The sequence below is a fragment of the Aricia agestis genome, chromosome 8 (assembly GCF_905147365.1).
Source record: "Aricia agestis chromosome 8, ilAriAges1.1, whole genome shotgun sequence".
NCBI classification, from domain to species: domain Eukaryota; kingdom Metazoa; phylum Arthropoda; class Insecta; order Lepidoptera; family Lycaenidae; genus Aricia; species Aricia agestis.
This window is the reverse complement of record NC_056413.1, coordinates 18,449,778-18,469,631: the sequence shown is the minus strand read 5'-3', so window position 1 is coordinate 18,469,631 and position 19,854 is coordinate 18,449,778. Positions and strand designations below refer to the sequence as shown.

Sequence of the window (19,854 nt, the reverse complement as noted above, 5' to 3'; positions counted from 1 at the left end):
CCGTGAATATAATACAGTAAATCCCCATGCACGAGCACGTGCTAAGCGCTAGCCCAGCTGGACTTCCGTGAATATAATACAGTAAATCCCCATGCACGAGCACGTGCTAAGCGCTAGCCCAGCTGGACTTTCGTGAATATAATACAGTAAATCCCCATGCACGAGCACGTGCTAAGCGCTAGCCCAGCTGGACTTCCGTGAATATAATACAGTAAATCCCCATGCACGAGCACGTGCTAAGCGCTAGCCCAGCTGGACTTCCGTGAATATAATACAGTAAATCCCCATGCACGAGCACGTGCTAAGCGCTAGCCCAGCTGGACTTCCGTGAATATAATACAGTAAATCCCCATGCACGAGCACGTGCTAAGCGCTAGCCCAGCTAGACTTCCGTGAATATAATACAGTAAATCCCCATGCACGAGCACGTGCTAAGCGCTAGCCCAGCTGGACTTCCGTGAATATAATACAGTAAATCCCCATGCACGAGCACGTGCTAAGCGCTAGCCCAGCTGGACTTTCGTGAATATTTTCAAGCCTACAATAAGCCAAATCGGTTCAGTCGTTCTCGAGTTTTAGCGAGACTAAAAAATAATTCATTTTTATTGATAGTCACGGTAGAAACACTAGGCACAAGCTGGAAATACCAGTGATCAGACTTAGCAAAATAAGTAAATCTTAAAGGTCAATGTACTTATACGCCTTTACAATAAAATCCCGGAAAACGTTAAAAATCTATCAATTAATAAATTTAAAAAAGTAATTAAAGAACGTTTGTGTGCCAAAGCCTACTATACGGTCAACGATTTCCTAATAGATGGCACATCTTGGGAGTAGGATGGCTGCTTGCAAGGCTGCTTCTACATTTATTATATGTGACTTACAATTGAGTATTATTTTATACGTGGGAGAGCCATGCTTCGGCACGAATGGGCCGGCTTGACCGGAGAAATACCACGTTCTCACAGAAAACCGGCGTGAAACAGCGCTTGCGCTGTGTTTCGCCGAGTGAGGGGGTTTACCGGATGCCCAATCCCCTACCCTCTCCTATTCACTTCTCTACCCTCCCCTATTCCCTTCCCTTCCCATCCCTCCCCTTCCCGATTACCCTATTCCCTATTAAAAGGCCGGCAACACACCTGCAGCTCTTCTGATGCTGCGAGTGTCCATGGGCGACGGAAGTTGCTTTCCACCAGGTGACCCGTTTGCTCGTTTGCCCCCTTATTTCATAAAAAATAAATCATGTTGTATAGATTAAGTTATTTTCATTGTAAAATTTATTTTTTTGAAAGACAAATTTTTTACTAAAAAGTGGCCCCGTGCGAGTTTCTTACGCCGGTTCTTCTCGCCAGGTTAGTTCCCGAACCGGTGGTAGGCAACATGTAGTTCAACGTTCTGAAAACATTTGATAAGACATTGGGCAGATTGGGACCACCCTCCAATAGCAAAAAGATAAATATCACTGGACAGGTTCAATCAATAGGAACAACAATCACTATGGCCACTTTGCTGTAACAACTGTCTATTTGGAGTAATGAGACTTTTTATTGCAAAATATATTCTAAACTTAAGAAATACACTTGCTGACACGAAAACTGGCACGCAAATAATTCAAGACATAATGAATGACGATTTTGCATGTTTTAATTCAAGGATATGACGTGTTTTTCTTGGACCGTGGGTTTGGGGATGGGTTGGAGTCTATCGAAGCTTACGGTTATGAGTGGTCCGTACCACCATCTAAAGACCGTGGAGACACACAGCTTGCTACAGAACAGGCAATCGAAGCTCGAGCTGTAAGGGCCGCGCAACACCGGAATGGCAGCGGCGAGGCGAGCGCTTTAAGTGTCATATGATTTTAAACTTTATCTTCATTATTGTAATACATAGTATCGCTTGAGAAATCGCGGCCGCCGGCGGCCTCCAGCGGCTACGAGCGGCTACGAGCGGCCACGAGCGGCCGTAGACTTCTCAAGGGATACTATGTATTACAATAATAAAGATAAAGTTTAAAATCATATGACACTGAAAGTGCTCGCCTCGCCGCTGCTATTCCGGTGTTGCGCGGCCCTTAAAGTATGCCGCTGGGTAGTGGAAGTGGTGAACGGCTGCCTTAAACGAGATTTAAAGCTGCTACGACCAAAATATTTTAATAGAGCGCTGCCTTACGTGTTCGCCAATTTTTAAATAGCTGTAGCTATTATAAACCACTTTCACATACGCACAAGGTCATATACGCCACAAAGGCGTTTATTTATATTATTCATTATCTAAAATTTAAATAGTTTATGTAAGAAAAAGCACAAATTGACATAATATTATTGTATTAAGTTCTTTATAATAATTATTTAAGTATTAGAAATAGTATACTTGAAAATATAATAAGATAAAAGGATAAATAATTATAAGTAGTATTAGTATAAGTAAATAAATTATAAATTAGACTGTATAAAATTTGCACGCCACCCAAAGGCAAAATAAGAGAGCTTGATCACATTACTTTAACATCATATTGTCGCTTATTTCAGCAAATAAATGATTTCTATTCTATTCTAAAGTGAACAAACACAAACATCCTCTACAATTATTTAAAAAGCAAGTGCTTAAATGACAGGAGGGCAGACTTTCAGAGAAAAGAAGCTAATAAAATAGCTTGGGTAATCAAGTAGCTTGGCTAGCCTTGGGTTAACGTAACCTTTTTATTTGAACTTACAAGTCTCATAACTCGGAACGGACATCTGTAATAACAAATGTATCTTAGCAATTGTTGTTCCAATTCAAGAGACCTATCCGATAACACATATTTCAATGCCATTGGTGGATGGTCCCAGGTTCCATACATTTTTGCCCATCCTCTTTCATTCAAAAATAAAACAAATTTTATTTTATTAAAATAGACACATATTATTGTGTTAAAATAGGATCTAAGTAAACAGCTGCTGTTGCTTACGTAAAAGTTTAAGTTTCACCAAGTCACCAACAGAGGGCGTTAAGCGTGTAAAATACAAACTAGCGGTGTTCCGACTACGTAGATACAAGAGGGTCGGCTAAACCATGCACTCTAACTGCTGAACCGATGATGAAATTAGACTGTGTCTGTCTATCTTCACGTTGATTTTTGAACGCTCCTCTAGCAGAGACTAGATTTGGAGCGGTGAAAGAAATAGAATAGTCATAATCTGTCTGTACTGGATATATAAGGAGAAAATGAAAAACTGGATTATTCATTATCATTCATTATTAATACATTATATAATTAAAAATTATTATATTACTCGAACCGAACCCATCAGACGTCCTGCATTATTTAATCAAAATCATCTGGAGCGCCACCCAAATGCTTATAAAATTTAATTCAAATCGGTTCATCTAATAATATTAATATTGTTATATTATGACTTATGAGTATTGTACTGATTGTACTGACCGGGGTAGTCTGCTGCGGGCAGGGCGGGGTGAGGTGGGAGCGGCATCGGGGGCGGCTCCTCGCTGTCGGGGGACGGCAGCTCGCACGACGGCAGCGACGACAGCGGCGCCGAGTGAGAACCCTCTGCAATATGTGCTCAATTTATTAATAATATCTTTGCCAAAGTAGTAGTAACAAACATAGTTGTTCTCTTTCCGCTTTCCAGTAAAAACTTTGTCTTGTATCATGCTTAATATTACAAAAGGTAAAGTAAATAATCCAGGGCTTTACTCAATATAATCATATGAGCCTGATTCCTGTCGCATCATTCATCTGTGATCTGGCACATATGCATTACGATAATAAGTAAGGGAATGCTTTTGTGTACTGTGCACACACTTGGGTACTGTAAAAATATTTGGAATGCATAGCTGGCCTACAGGGCGATTCACGGTGCTCGTTCGACACGGATTCGAAAACTTTAACCGTGCGGTCATCGGTCAATTCCTAGCGCGGCGAGCGTTTATATGATGTCGCACGACGAATCCGAGTCGAATTACTCATTGTGAATCAGGGCCCAGGTTTCAATAAACCGACCCCCATAACCTGGTGTAGGGGAAATATCGTACCGTAGTTCCGCTTCTTGGTGAGGCTGCCGAAGCCGGAGCTGGCGGTGGAGGACGCGGCGTCGTCGTCGGCGGCGGCGCTCTCCGACCCGCTGTCCCCGCCCCCCGCACCGCCCCCTGTCCCCGCCCCCACACCCGCCTTCTCCGTCTCCGCCGCCCGCTCGGCGCCCCGCTCCGGCCTGGAAATATTCATGTATTTAATTAGCCACGTTAGCAATGATCTGAATTAATGATCTGGATTTTGTTTTAATAATGGGGCAAACGAGCAAACGGGGCATACCGTCGCTAGCTTCGTGTCGTTAGCTGCGTCACACACACATAGCTCATTTAATATGTACTCACACTTTAAACAGCGGGTCGCCGGAGATCATGTTCATCTTGATGCGTATCCGCAGCACGGAGTTGTCCTCGCGCCGGTCGCCGCGGTACCCCTCCAGCAGGCAGCGGCGCGTCACCTCGCCCGACCCCGCCAGCTCCGCCAGGTTAACGTCGCAGAAACCCAGCTTCTGGTACGACCGCCCGCCTGGAAACACCAGGGGAGAAATGTCACAAAGAGAAAAAGAAGAGGTCATACCAAGGCAGGCCGCAGGAGCGAGGAAGGGTGGCAAGAGAAAACCACTCTACTATGCGAAGTAGTTTTAGAGACTACTCCTAAATGGCTACTTTTATTTACTAAAACACACTGTATGTATTGTGTGTAGTGTGTAGTTTTATGTAAGTAAGTAAGTATAAGTTTTTATGACAGGTGCTTTTGAAACTTTAATTTTATAATTTATACTTTTTACGAGATTTTCCTTCCTTTCAAGCTTTCAAAGCAACGGGGCGGGGGAGGAAGCAATGGCGTGGAATCTGGGTCCTAAAGGGTACTCACTAGGTTGTTGACATATGCTTAAAGAGCATACTTAGAGCCTGTGTATAAAAAATTACCAAGTGACTACTGTAGATAATATGCCAACAGGTATTTCTATCTTAGCTCTGTTGTCCTGTAAAAGGTTTTAAAAGGGCTGGACATCTATTATACTGCTGTTTCCTTCATCTAGAAGTTGCTAGTAAGTAGTAATCCCACCTTTGCACTCCTTGCGCACGGAGACCCGCAGCAGCGCCGGCTCGAGCACGCCGGTGTTGGCGTTGGCGCACATCTTGCACACGAACGAGAACTGCGCGTTCCACCGCACCGCGTGCGCGCGCACCTCCTCCCTGAAACACAGATATACACGGTTATTACATGACCGAAAATCATATAGAGGTATTATTTTGTTCAGCATTTCTTCCCAAGCCCTAATCTATGAGCCTAGCCCTAGCCCTAGGAAGGAAGGTTTAAAAATAAAGACAATCCCTATGGTTAATGGTACGCTATAATACATAATATTATATCGTGTACTAGCGCCATCCAACTCTAGCTAATGTATTCTAAAAGCTTGAACAATTCGTAATCGACCCGACCTGAAATCAGCGCATAGCCCTAATTGAAAGTTATTAACAAAATTTCGCAAATACATCAATCCTTCAACATCCATGTGTGGCGTTTGGCTCACGCCTCACACATACAAAGACATCAACACGTAGTACGTACACGACGCTCGCCGGTTGAATGGATCCGGGGTGGTCAGAGCGCATGCGCGATAAATCCGAGGTTGTGACGGGGTCAAGTTCCCCCACCCCCATGGGGCGACCTACATCGTCCGCGCTGAGTGCTGACAGTCCGCACGTGGTTATAACCTCACCAGCAGCTAGAATAGGACTACGTCTTGTAGACAACAGAGATACATCATAATATCTAGATTCTAGAATGGTTAAAATCTGCTTCTTCGCGAATCAGTGGTACAGACAGTGGTTCAAAAAGAGTTAAATATTTGAATTTGGAACAATATTAATGATGAAGAAGAATGTTGGTAATAGACCGATTTGATTTGGCTCTTAGCATAATATAATCGGTGTAGACGTTTTGCAAGCCACCGTAAACAATGCCTAAAACATAATTATTGTTCAATTGTAAACGCAAGAAGCGCATTTAGCCTTCACAACTAAGATAGCAATCTCAGCTCGGAATACGCGCGTAGGAACAGCATAACAGCATAAAACAATTCAAGTAGGCAGGATCATAATTGCCTGTCTATATTGTTTTACTAAATTTATCTCTTACAATAACAATTATTCATGGTTAAAAAATGGGGGCGTTGTGTAGAGGCTTGGGGGGTGATTTATTTCATCTGGATGCATTTTAATTTAAAGTGAAACAATGGGGGCGCTAAAACAAAATTTGTTCTTAAAGTGGGCGGTAGACGAAATAAGTTTATAAGAACCTCTAGGTCTAGGCTAAAACAATAAACCCACGAAGATGCGCACACACAAACAAATGTTTTGTGTTGCGATTCTCTGGGACACGACAGACTAGACTAGAGTCTGTCGTGTCCCAAGTGAGGGCTCCTCCATGTAATGGAATGAGCCAGTAAGTTTGCCAGTTAAGTATATTATCTAGTACTTTTCTCTATAAAAATTAAAAATTAAGAAAACTAATTTTTGCCATTTGTTTGCAATACAAATTACAATATTTTTGCAACTAAGAATTATTAATTTTTTATTCTTTATAAACACCTAGCTTATGAAAAATCTGATTTGCCCCCCCCCCCCCCCCCCTGGCCCTGAACCTGGGTAATTTGCCCCCCCCCCCCCCCCCCATGATGTAAATTAGTCCCACATGCCACAGGTTTCCTAAAACTAACAGTGAGTAATTTGAAGCAAATATTTTTATTAATTGACGTAGTCACTAGTCATAATAAACGCGCTGTACACAGTTAACCGCTACAAAGGGCTCGTCGAAGGTCGGGGCTATAAACACGAACCTGTAATTAGTAATTACACTTTCGACTAACCACCGCCGCGCGCCGCTACCTGAAAACACGGTTCCGTGAAAACTACACTCCCGCTAAATAACGTTACAATTTATATCAAGTATTATTGTTACTGTAATGCTTAAGGTACGCGCCCACTTTGTCGGCGCGTGCCGGGGCGGATCGGGTCTTGTCCAAATCAAAAATCCGCAAAAATCCGCGCCGATGCGCCCCGGCACAGTGTGCGATACGCGCATCCGCTTCCATACAAATTGTATGGAAGCGGATTTTAGCGATGTGCCCCGGCACGGCCCGTCTCAGTGTGCTCACTCCTTTATCCCTTATCCACACTTATAATATTATAAATGCGAAAGTGTATCTGTCTGTCTGTTACCTCTTACGCTCAAACCGCTGAACCGATTTTGATGAAATTTGGCATGGAGATACTCTGAGTCCCGGGAAAGGACATAGGATACTTTTTATTCCGGAAAAATGTACGGTTCCCGCAAGATGAACTAATTTTGGCGCAACGGAGTTGCGGGCGTCATCTAGTTATTATTATAAACTAGACTAGATGATATAAGTAAGCATCTTATTCAGCACTGTAGCTTAAAGCTTTACATTGCTACGTATACTCTAGATAGACCTAATTTGGTCTTCCCCCTTTAGTTATTGCACAACTCCGTTGCGCCAAAATTCTTTTATCGCCCGGGAACCGCAAATTTTAGGGTTCCGTACCCAAAGGGTAAAAACGGGACCCTATTACTAAGACTTTGTTGTCTGTCCGACGTCCGTCTGTCCGTCTGTAATCTGTATGTCTCCAGGCTGTAACTCAAGAACGGTTATATCTAGAGAGTTGACACAGATTATGTATATCTGTTGCCGCTATAACAACAAATACTAAAAACAAAATAAAATATTTACTTAAGGGCCCAACTTAAATAATTATTTTATTCCCATCCCATACAACAAACGTGATTTTTTTGGACTTTTTTGCTCTATATCAATAATAGCAACATCCTACCTGTTGCTATTATTGTACTTTAATATTTAATAATAATAGTAATATAAAATAAAGAAATTAAGAGGGGCTCCCATACAAAAAACACAAATTTTGCCCTAATTTTGCTCTATAATGGTACGGAACCCTTCGTGCGTGATGAGTCCGACTCGCATTTGGCCGATTATTTCTTTATTTGTCCTGTCTCGGGACTTAAAGTATCTCCATACGAAATTTCAGTATTTTTAATATAAAAGACATCAACGCAGTCAATTTCATGCCTCTTATGTAAATATACTGCAATGTTTTCACGCTAGACCATAGACATAATATACGACAGTATATATTATGTCTATGCGCTAGACAGTAAATAAAAGTTTTGTTTGACGTTTGACAACGTTTATGTCAATATTCTGACATGACGCGTGCAACGTGTCGGCTGTCGGGTTCCGGCGGATCGTTTGGTGCTAGTTATAACGCCCTCCGCTCCGACCGCAGCGTAATATTCCCCCATCTAAGGGTGGGTTGCACCAGGGGTGTGGTTAAAGTTATGGTTATAGTTAAGGCTAACTTTAACTTTAACCTTAACTTTGACTACAGAATTTGACAGATGACAGCTGGTCCGACAAGGCTATAAATGAACGGGGGCGCTGCTGGTAAAGGAGAAATGTCAAAATTGGCGTTTTTGTATGATAACAGCTTTCGTTCCTTTTTTCGCCACGTTCATTTAAAGCCTTGTCGAGCTCAAGGTTATGGTTAAATATGGCGTCCATTTTTTACTTTAACCAAAGATTTGACATTTTGCATTGTAGTTATAGTTAAAGTAAATTGGTGCAACCCACCGTAAGATATTACCGTTTTATTTTTGTATGTATTATTTTTGCTATATCCTTGATAGCTTTAAACCGACTCGCATTTTTCCTAGCCATCGTTCCATTAATTATTATCAAGCCAAAAGCGACTGTTGACTTTTGGTCGCACGCACCTTCTAAAAGCCATTAGTATGATGAAAGTAAACTGTGCTATGCTATAGCCTATAGGGTAGCTATTACAGGCAGTTTGGTGTATTAATTATTATCATCACGTCACACATAACCCCGCAGGGTTGCCACACCCCAGTGATTGCTCAGCCATCGAAATACCATACTATGGAAGAGTAGCAGGGTTGAAAAATGGTTCTACGAATAACGAAATGCACAATAGCTTTGGCCACACTGTGCCTTTTTTTGTTCATCAAGGGCATGCGTTTAAGCGCAGTCAACAGCGAACGTGAGGCATGCCCGTGACGCGAGTTGAAATCGGCGAAAAAATCACGTTTGTTGTATGGGAGCCCCCCTTAAATATTTATTTTATTTTATTTTCAGTATTCGTTGGTATAGCGGCAACACAAATACTTAATACACAATCTGTGAAAATTTCAGAAGTCTAGCTATAGCGGTTCTTGAGATACAGCCTGAAGACAGACAGACGGACAGACAACGAAATCTTAGTAATAGGGTCCCATTTTTACCCTTTGGGTACGGAACCCTAAAAACATTTTTAGAAATGTTAGTTAGTCACTTCATTCACTTACGTCTTCAAATATGGAAGTAAACATGGTTATCCACGTTGCTTGGCAATGAACGTGAAAAGGGGGTAAGTATTCTAGCCGACGATCATAATAGGGGTGATACACGAAGCCACATAATATGTCAATTGTCATCTGATTCATTCATGTAAGTTCAACGCGCGGTCGACATTTTTGTACTTTATTAGTTATAATTTCATTGAATGTGTAGCATGAAGCATCCAACAACGAGTATTATAGTGGCAAACAATGGTAGTGCAAACTAATAGGGAATATTAAGAGGATACCACAGCGGCTAGAGAAATGAAAAAAAAGTACGTGTAATATCTATAGTTGTCTCCCTTACCTCAAGCCTATACCGCAGAACGCGATAGAGACAACTGCAGAAAATCCAGAAAATCAACGATTCGTTGTCCCCTGATTCCTTCTCCAAAACTTAACCGATTTAAGTACTTTTTTCGTTAAAGATTAAAAAAAGGCTTGAGCTGTGTTCCTATGTTTTGCTTTTTTTGTATAATCTATCCAAATCTGTTTTCTGGACGTTTGAACACAGTGGAAAATCTGGCCATTTTTTTGGGTTTTTGAACGTTCATATCTTATTTAATAATTAAATTATGAAAAAAAAGAAAACATAGGGACATTGTATTAGTGGCCGTAGATATTCAGGAAAAAAATTATAACTCTACTAGCATTATCCAGGGAGGAAACAGGGGACAACGTTTGTATGGAAAAAATGGCGGTGTGGAATCCTCTTAAGACCGGGCTGGAAAAAATATCAAACCACGCTAGCCCCGCCTACACACCCCGCTATCCTCCAATCGTGATATAATGATTCCATGAATCGTGCCTGCATGAATTATACTTTGCGCTGCAGCGTTATTGTGAACAATATCGCGTTACAAGTCACAACGGTTCCCGCATTATAGCACGAAAGTATAAAGTCGTAATAAGATATTTTTTTCACAAAATCCAGCACTTTTATTCGCTTGGTATCGAGTGATGCGTGTAACGTGTAACGTGTTGCGAGGTAATCGGCGTGAACCACTAACGAGCTCACGGCCACAGCGGGGGGCGGCGGCGCCCGCACCGGGTGTGGGGTGTGTAGATAAGGGGGCAAACGAGCAAACGGGTCAACTGATGGAAAGCAACTACTGTCGCCCATAGACACTCGCAACATTAGAAGAGCTGCAGGCGCCGGCCTTTGAAGAGGGAATACGCTCTATTCTTGCAGGTTTGCAGGTCGTATTGGTCCGGATAAACTAGTGATGAGCACTATAGTGTATGCTGTATAGTGTCATTACATAATACGTAGGTCACACTAAAAGTTTTGCGTAACTTAAAAAAACGACGTGTTATAACCATAATATTATGTTAATTGCTTTTCAAAATACTCTCCTTTACATTCTAAACATTTTTTTATGCGATCGAACCATTTTTTAAAACAGGAGGACCACAGATCTGAAGGCATGTTTTCTACGTGCTAATTGAACGCTATCACTGCCTCTTCGGAGTTGGTAAAAGTGAAACCTCTCATTAAATCTTCAATTTTGGGAAAAATACAGAAATCACAGGGTTCTAGGTCGGGGCTATGTGCAGGATGGGTGACGAGTTGTGATTTTTTGGAACCTAAAAATGACTTTGTTTTGTTGGCCGTGTGTGAAGAGGCGTTGTCGTGATGTAGGAGAATGCGGCTTTTTGGTCGTCTTTCGCAAATCTTTTCTAATATCCTGGGTAAACAAATGGTAGAATACCACTCAGCATTAACACTCTTTTAATCTCCAAGTGGAATTGTACAGATGGGATCCATAGGTCAGAAAAAAAACGCGATAATTTTCTTACCAACGTTTCTCGCCTGCCTCACTTTTGTTGGTTTGTTCTCATTTTCAAACACCCACTCACAAGATTTCTGTTCGGGTACAAAACAACAAATCCACGTTTCGTCTCCTGTGACAATGTCATAAACAGCATTAGAATGTCCGTGGGCGTGCTTCAGTAGCATCTGTGAGCACCATTCCACGCGAGCCCGCTTCTGCTCCGCTGTCAGTTCATGAGGGATCCAACGACAACAAAGTCTCCGAACTGACAATTCTTCGTGTATTTTTTTTTTTAATTTGGCTCATACCAATCCCCAATAGTCCTCAAATTGTCTCATAGGTAATCTACGGGTTTTCTTCAATTAGCCGCTTAACTTAGCCACATTAATTTCGTTGACGGCAGTTGAAGGCCGCCCTTCACGAAATTCGTCATGTAAAGAAACTCGACCTCTCTCAAATTCAGTATACCATCTCCTCACGGTGCTCAAACAAGGTACTTCCCTCCCAAAAGCATTTTGAAGACGAGCAGCACAGTCTTGCGGAGTGAGAGAACTTTTAAAATCATCGCTCTAAAATCTTTTCGACCTAATTCCAATTTCGTTGCGTACGTAGAACTTTGATGCGTGATAAAAAACAATTGACAAATGATTTCCCGCCAATTTTTTTTTGTTGCTAGGAAGGTTACAAGGTTTAAAAAAATATAACATTCAAAACTCAAATAGTTCCGATTAGCTAGAAGTGCAAAACTTTTAGTGTGCCCCATGTACATACTACAATCTATCTCTACATATTATGTAGAGATAGATTGTAGTACAGCATAATCTATAACTCTATAGACTATAGTTATCAGTTACCACATACAAATCATCCATACTTAAAATATTAATGATAATAATATTTGGTAGTTTTTATGTGTATTGTGTCGTTGTGTCGTGGAAGAAAAGCAAAGTTTTTAATTTTTTACTTTTGATAGCTTTTGATTATTTCTACAAAATCAACAAACCAGAGACTAATAAGTAATAACCGCAAAATAAATTTGTCAGGTTTACGTCATTTTACCTGACTTTCCCCATATTTCAATATCAAAGTTTTAATTTTGGCACAAAGTCCGTTGCACGATATTGAATATATTTTATTTGCATGCGTGATGCATGAGCGTTGCATGATGCATGAAGCTGCATCACAGAGACGCGATCGTATGCAAACAGTTTTACATAAGCTCCCAGTTTGTTTGCAGGAACATTAGCATTTTGTTAGTAAATCTGGCTCCCTAATCTCCTGAAGGTTTCTACTGCACGTCCCCTAACTATTTTCCTTGACGTTCCTTTACTTTAGTACTCTGTGATATCTATATCATTATCAATGTTTTGCATTGCTATAATTCAGATGCTACCACAAGGCTCTGTGTACCACCACATATTGAATCGTAAGCCCATGTGGATCAGCGTGATTTGTTCGGGTTATAATAAAGTTCAGCGGAGAGCAGCTGACCACCACCAAGTAACGTGGGCCCGCCATCTGTATCAATTTCTCTGATACACCCAAAAACCGCTACTGTATTAAGCTACTGTTCCACCTATGGCACCTGGCAAGGCCGTGTTACACATGGGGCAGGGTCAAGGCACCAGTCAGTCAACACCCCATGCCACGTGCTGTTGTCATAGGAGCTGATCACATGATGACAACAAAACTTGGGGGTAATTTAGCGACGTGATATCGGTAAACAGTCTGTCTACTACACATTAAATAGGCTTTTGGGCTTTGGCCCAGGAGCCAGTCATTGGTAATTTTATCAAAGCCAAAAGTCTAGCTGTCGATGGCTCTTAGGCTCTTACGCTATTACTTTGTTAGTTACTTAGATCTTTTTGACGTTTCGTTCTGTGACCCCTGCCCCTGAATTCAACTCAACCTACATTCTCTTACTAGAAAGTATTGAGTCACAAAACACTTACTTTACTACGTCCTAAACCACATAATAAACTAGGGCAGTTAATGTTCACTGACAGGCTACTTGAAAACAATGAAGACACTGCATGGAAAATCCTAATGTCACTGGAAAACCTAGTTATAAACTTTACTTTCAATTTTGACTAAAGGTTTGAGTTTTGAGAAACCTGTCATGCAGTAATACATAATATGTAATAATAAATATTATGGCATATTCCCTAGAGCGATACTGCAAATTGAGCAGTTTATTAACAAGAATCTGCCTAATTGTTTCCCTGGTTGCTGGCTGATGGGTTGCGGAATGGTTGCGGACAGCCGCGCGACCTTGTGCGGAGGTGCGCGGTGAGTGAGGTGACTCACAGACATTGTGTTGATGCTGCGCTCAGCGCTCACGCCTCTACAGAATATAGGGTTGTCTCATATTTTATTATGACATCGAAAAACTAATAATAAACATAATAAATAAAAAAATAAAAATAAAAAATATATTTTATTTTATTATTTTTATTGAAAAACTATTTTTAAATTAAGGCTCTTGGATTATGGATACCTCCCGTCCTAATATATGCCTAGGGGCCTTTCTTCACACACGTCATGTTGGCTCACCATGATTGGGTCAGTAGCTCATTATGCACAGACGATCAAGGGCAATTAAAGAAAGCTATGTCGCTCTACATAATCGCCTGTACTTGTCCATCATGGGTGTGAAGACTGAAGAGTCAACATAAAACATAGAAATATGCCATGTTAGTTCACACCTGTCTTTTAAAACACTTAGACAGCTGCCTACTGCAGCTGCTTGTTCCTAACAGGCGCCTCACGATTAGTTTTTACGTAACATCATAAAGAAAAACACGTTTGTGACAATAAGAACGAACCAAACGATTCTTTCTTATTGTCACAAATCTTTCACGAAAAAATATCTATAGACCACAGACGGGCCAGCCCCCGTAGACAAGAGGCAAAACGCTAACGCTAACGCTAGCGCTACATAATTTATGAATTTAACATTAGTATTCGCCAGCGATGCGATGACTTGTGTCAAATCGCATACATTTTGTAGCGTTAGGGCTTAGCTACTTGTCTACAGGCCCAGCGCGCTTAGCAAGCAAGTAGCAACCATAGATAGGAAACTATTTACGAAAGAATAGAAGAGGTGACAGATTACCAGAGGAAATCCTATTTTATCTCTAAAATCTGTATCTCTACTATTTAGTACTTCTGTGTTATGCTAAGCCTACAGAAGGCTATTCCGTCATATCGCCCACGTATCAATTTTTATTAAAAAGGTTTAGGACTATTATTTCGTGCTCAGAAGCTATTTAGTGTTTTTATGGACGCATTTTCCAGGGCGTGACTGAGATAGAGCACGATCGATATTAAAATTTAGAAGAATTAGGTTTATTATTTCGTCAGCCTATAAAGTAAAAACAACAAAGCGGAGTAGGTCATATTTGCTATACCCACTTACTCGTATATTATCGTTCAAGTTACATTTTTTTTTGTTTCTCGTAAAACAATCATCAACATTCCTTTTTGTATTTTACCTTCGTCTTGGAAGTCGTTTTAAATAAGTATGCACCTAATTTTTCTGTTGTTGGCAGCCCTAGCCCAAAACCCACATTACGAATTTCGTGTACATTACACATTCGCACACTTACACACATTTAGCGTGATTATGCGCGGGTGAAGTCATGAAGGTGATTCCTCCGACTTCCGAGGCGCTTCAGTCATTCGAGTATTTCAGTACCGCGCTGACGGCGCAGCATCATACAACATGATACAACTGTCCATGTGATTTGACGAAATTTTCACATAGGTACATATAAAACGTCCGTTGAACCATGTTGTGTAAATCTTAATCGGGAAACTTAATTTTTAGCATACCAGCTGATGCTCTCAAATTGTAAATATTATGAAGACAGCAGAGAATTCACAATTAATTGTATGAGTTTTGTTCTATTAAATTCCGTTTTCGAAATTCGAACCAAATATTTTCTCATCAAAATTTTACAATATGTTGTACAAAATAAACAATATGTTCAGTCCGTCAGTCAGTCAGTTGATCCAGTCTCAATTTAGGCAATACTCATTTAATTTATAATGTTAATCCACAAACAAGTAGCCTCAGCCATATTCATCCTATAACGAGCGATTCAAAGTGAAATGTTATCATTGACAATGAAATAAGTCTGAAAGTCTGTAGCATGTTATCACTCACATTATTGCTTTTTGCGAAGCAAAAACATGCTCTCTTTTGACCATTATAATATGGAAATCGGCCACTTCTAACAAATAAGGAGGTTTTATAAATCACTTTTTTTTTAAATGCCATTAGCCATAATATTTCAGTTCCGTAATACGTCACCGGCTATCATCTGGATCTACCACACAAAATATTTGATATTGCCGGTGTGTGCATGCGTGCTGAACCACTAAAGTCATATGCAAACAAAAATATCATCAATTTACATCGGCATATGACATCATCCAATCGAATGGAGGATATTAACTGAAGCTTATTAGAATTGCGATCACTACATTAGCAGTGCTCGAACGTTTATTGGCGGCCTTTTGAATTTTTTTCTCTTACAAGGTTTTTCGGAGCCCCAGGCCTCCGCCGAGCACACTTTGAATACGGTTCGGTTGCAACTTGCAACTTGCACAGACCACAGTACACTACATAATAATAACTCATGTTATTACACTCTTGCTTCATAAATCAACAAGCATGAAACATTTCAGCGCTCGTTAATCTCCCGAGCAGTAAGGAAGAGGAAGGGTTGCAGGTTGCAACAGAAGCGGAATACGACTACGGGGAACATAACCCATGACGATGGGGCATAAAACCCCGAATAGTGCAAGTTATGGGGCACAAAACACGAACAGTTTAACTGCACTTCCTGATTCCTCGTTACATTCGCGCGTTAAACGCACGTGTGCACCAACAAACAAACGAATGTGCTGAGTATACCGCCGCGCTTCCCTAAACATTGCAGCGTTGCTTTGAAAGTTATTTATGTATTTATGTATATTGTTACTGACAGGATTTAGGCGAACAAGTTAAAACTTCTTTTTCACGTTGTGCACTTTTTGGGATTAGATAAAAATGTTAAACTCCCTTCAAGACACATGACCAAAATTTCTAAGACGGAGGGAGACTAGGCCGTCTGCGTGGCATAAAGGCGGCAGACGTCAGTAATACCCCTCTACCTCTTTACTGCTAGGCAAAAATGCCCGCATCGTTGTTTACACTGCTGCCGGCACTCCCGGAGTGCAACCCGTTGTTTTTTCTCTACTTGTCCCATCACTGCTCATGATGTCACGCCGCTCTACTTGTACTAAAAATAATGTCACTTGTGCCTGCACCGGCCATTGTCGCGCCGCGCGCGTAATGACGGTCGCAGTCGCGTCATTAAAACTGATGAGGACCAGTCACCTTCACCCACATTACTTTCTTACCCATTATAGCATTTCGAAATTGTTTCAGTTCGTGAGTTTCTGTGGTGGAAGAATCAACAAGCCGAAACATATGAGTTTCAAGTTTTTGTAGAGTTAATACAAGGCAGTAGGCACCAAGTTTTAATATTTTTCAAAAATTACTTGGCGCCTGCCTTGGTACAGTTTGCTTGAAACGGTATTAGTTCAGTACTACGCAGCTAAGCTATTTAAAATTATAATTATTCATACTAGATACCGCGATTGTTTACGTAAATAACAACTGTTGGTATTCCAAGATATTATGTAGGTACATAGGTAATGCACACTATCCAAATTCCAACAGCACATCAATGTAGCGGCGCTGAAATAGTGACTTTTTTTCGAATTCGTATGGAAAACTTCAAGACGCGGGGGCGCTTGCCCATACGAGTCACAAAAAAAATCTGCTCTTTTAGCGCTGCTACTTTCACAGTGAACTCTATAGAAGGGACACAATACACACCCTTAGGTATTATCACTTTGTTTCGTTACACGTTGTGTTGTAAATTATAATATTATAGCAGCTCACATACACTACCAGGGTCCTGATTCTCGAACCTTGAATATGGTTTCGACAGCAGTCTGTCTTAAACTAGGGTCAGCAAGTGCGAGTGAGACATCTTACGAGGGAAGTTTCATTCGAGTATGAAAATCAGGCCCCTGCATGTGAAGGCCCGAGTTAGCACTTGCTTATAATGTTATATCTGCTTTCATCTAGTTGCTATATTCTAGAATCTAGCTCGTACAAATACCGCTGAACAGCGACATGCCGCGCCCACCGCTTTGGCTGTCGCTCTCTATAGTCTCTCTACGCTTTGTCCCGTCAATACTATCAATAAACAAACGCCTCTAATTATAACCTGTGACGTAGGATGACATCACCGGGCAGCGCGTGATGCGATGCGCGCCGGCCGCCGCGGAGATAGTCATCAGTTAGCGATAACCCGCAATGAATTAGTTAAACACAATTAACGCAGTGTAACCGCAGTGACATCAGTGCTCTGGCCTGTGCTCACCTTGGCATTGATCATTATTTGTATTGCCATAAACGGTTTATTGCGGACATGGAAAACGCAAAACTCTTTATAAGAGTTATATTTACTCGTTATTAATAAACTACATTTAAATGTAAACTGCACATATAGTATACAGTTTCATAATAATATTATGTGTTATTAAGGTCATTTCTCGTCGTTTTTGATTTCTAATCAAGATCAAATAATAAATTAATGCTATTGTATGTCTGTTGCTTTTCTGATTTTAATAAGATGTTATTTAAAATATCGTTTCTCGTTCATTAAATTTTAAAGATTAAGAGTCAGACGAGCGCAAACTTTTACAAATGGAAGGACAACGAACCAAATCGTAAACACATTTTCGCAAAACTTTTTAGGTGCCTGTAAAACTTATAATGAGTCTTATAATGAGCTTCTAATATTATTATTTTTGTAAGCATATAAAATACAACCTTTATTATTCAAATTCTCTATTATTTCTTTTCTTTCCTTCCTAAATATCTAGTCCTCACTGATATTTAGGAAGGAAAGAAAAATTGAGCTGACAATAATATCATAAGTCATAACATATCCCGTTTGGTCCATTTTAGGTAACCTACATTATTTTAACCTTACTTACGTGACTATTGTTTGGTATAAATTATAATTCTGCTTAATTACCTGTAACAAAACGTAAATTGCACATTAGTACATAATATAATATTATGTGCTCTTTATACCCACTTAAACTAGATAAATGATATTGTGGTAAATTTATTGTTGCTTGACACGTAACTATTTATCACAGGAAAAGAAGACTTAGGGCCTGTTTCACCACTTCCTGATATGTTGCCGGATAGACTATCCACAACTTATTTGACAGATTCTCCATATATCCGTCAAGTTAAGTGGTGGACAGCCTACCCGGCACTTATCAGGAGGTGGTGAAACAGGCAACAGGCTCTTAGCAGTTAGCATCTTTTTCGATTGAAATTACCAATTTGAATCTTTTTATTGTAAAGCTAAAAGTTTTCTTGTTGGTTTTAACACGCTGATTTTAGGAACTACAGGTTTGAATTGAAAAGTTTTTTGCAATAATTTAAAAAACGGAAGCCTTATTTTTTTAAAGTAGAGCCAAAAAGGTTCTAAACACCTCGTATAATGATGTCAGTGATATTCTAATTAAGGTCATTCAAATATAGCCGTAGCCCGTAGCCCGTAGGTATACGAAAATAACAATTTGCAACAATTACCAGTGTAATTGTGGGGTCAGATGTGTTGACCTGCGCCGCGGCGCGCGGTGGACGGTGGTAGAGCGCCTACGCAAGAGGGAAAATTGACCAGACACTACGAAGCGATTCACTAAACACAACTCAATTTCGAACACCTCCTAACTTTTGCAGCATTACTCCATTTAGATTTTATCTATTTAAACAAAATGGATCATATAAATCTATCTTCTAAAGTCACTTAAAGTGAACAAAAAAGTACAATGACATAATATTAGTGCCGAGTGCCGACATGTTTTATCTTTCTCTTTCCGTTTATATTGGTGTAAACAGTCTTTACCTAATTATAATAATTTATAACCCTTGAAGGCTGTTGCCGTCTCGTTATGTATTTTTATCGCTGCTCGCTGTTTAATCACGAGGAATTTCATGGTTCCGAGCACTATCAGTTGGCTATGCACGAATGTTTAGCGTTTTTTTTTATATTTCAAATGAATAAAGGCCTCATCGGTCCGAGGTTAGGTTACAAATTATTATAGAGTTTTTTTGTTTCTGTACGTTCGTTATCTGGAAACGATAACCTCTTTCAACTCGCATCCTGATTCAGATAACTTGGCCGAAAAATGTAGAATTTTTTAAAATAATTTCTTGAATCTGAACTCCGACTTCGTTAATTTTAGTCACACGAGCCCGGCCATGGTGGTTAATAGTCGGTAAGATAAAATATGAGTTAAAACTCCTCTCTCCGGACTCAACTTTCCGAAATATGTTAAATTTTCTCACCCGTAATCGGGAGAAGTTTTCGAGGAATTTCGTTCATAAAGCTTTGTGTCTTCAGAATTTAGTTCACCTCTAAACATTAGCATGCCAGAAACTGGGTTAATACTTAATACTAGGTGACACCCGTGGGAGATGTAACATTGTTTACATAGAAGCGAAACGTTGTTGGTTAATACTAG

At 40.3% G+C, this 19,854-nt stretch overlaps 1 protein-coding gene across 2 annotated transcripts in view; it reads right to left on the bottom strand.

Annotated features, from left to right (window-relative positions):
- The window catches only part of LOC121729282 (protein FAM102A), a 74,249-nt gene that overhangs the window by 5,291 nt on the left and 49,104 nt on the right, over positions 1-19,854 (bottom strand). For both annotated transcript variants that reach the window (XM_042117745.1, XM_042117746.1), the window contains exons 3-6: positions 5,099-5,229; positions 4,375-4,555; positions 4,036-4,211; positions 3,428-3,550 (exon numbers count right to left, since the gene is read on the bottom strand). In XM_042117745.1, coding sequence (XP_041973679.1) covers positions 3,428-3,550; positions 4,036-4,211; positions 4,375-4,555; positions 5,099-5,229 — 611 coding nt within the window. The remainder of the gene's footprint in view (positions 1-3,427; positions 3,551-4,035; positions 4,212-4,374; positions 4,556-5,098; positions 5,230-19,854) is intronic.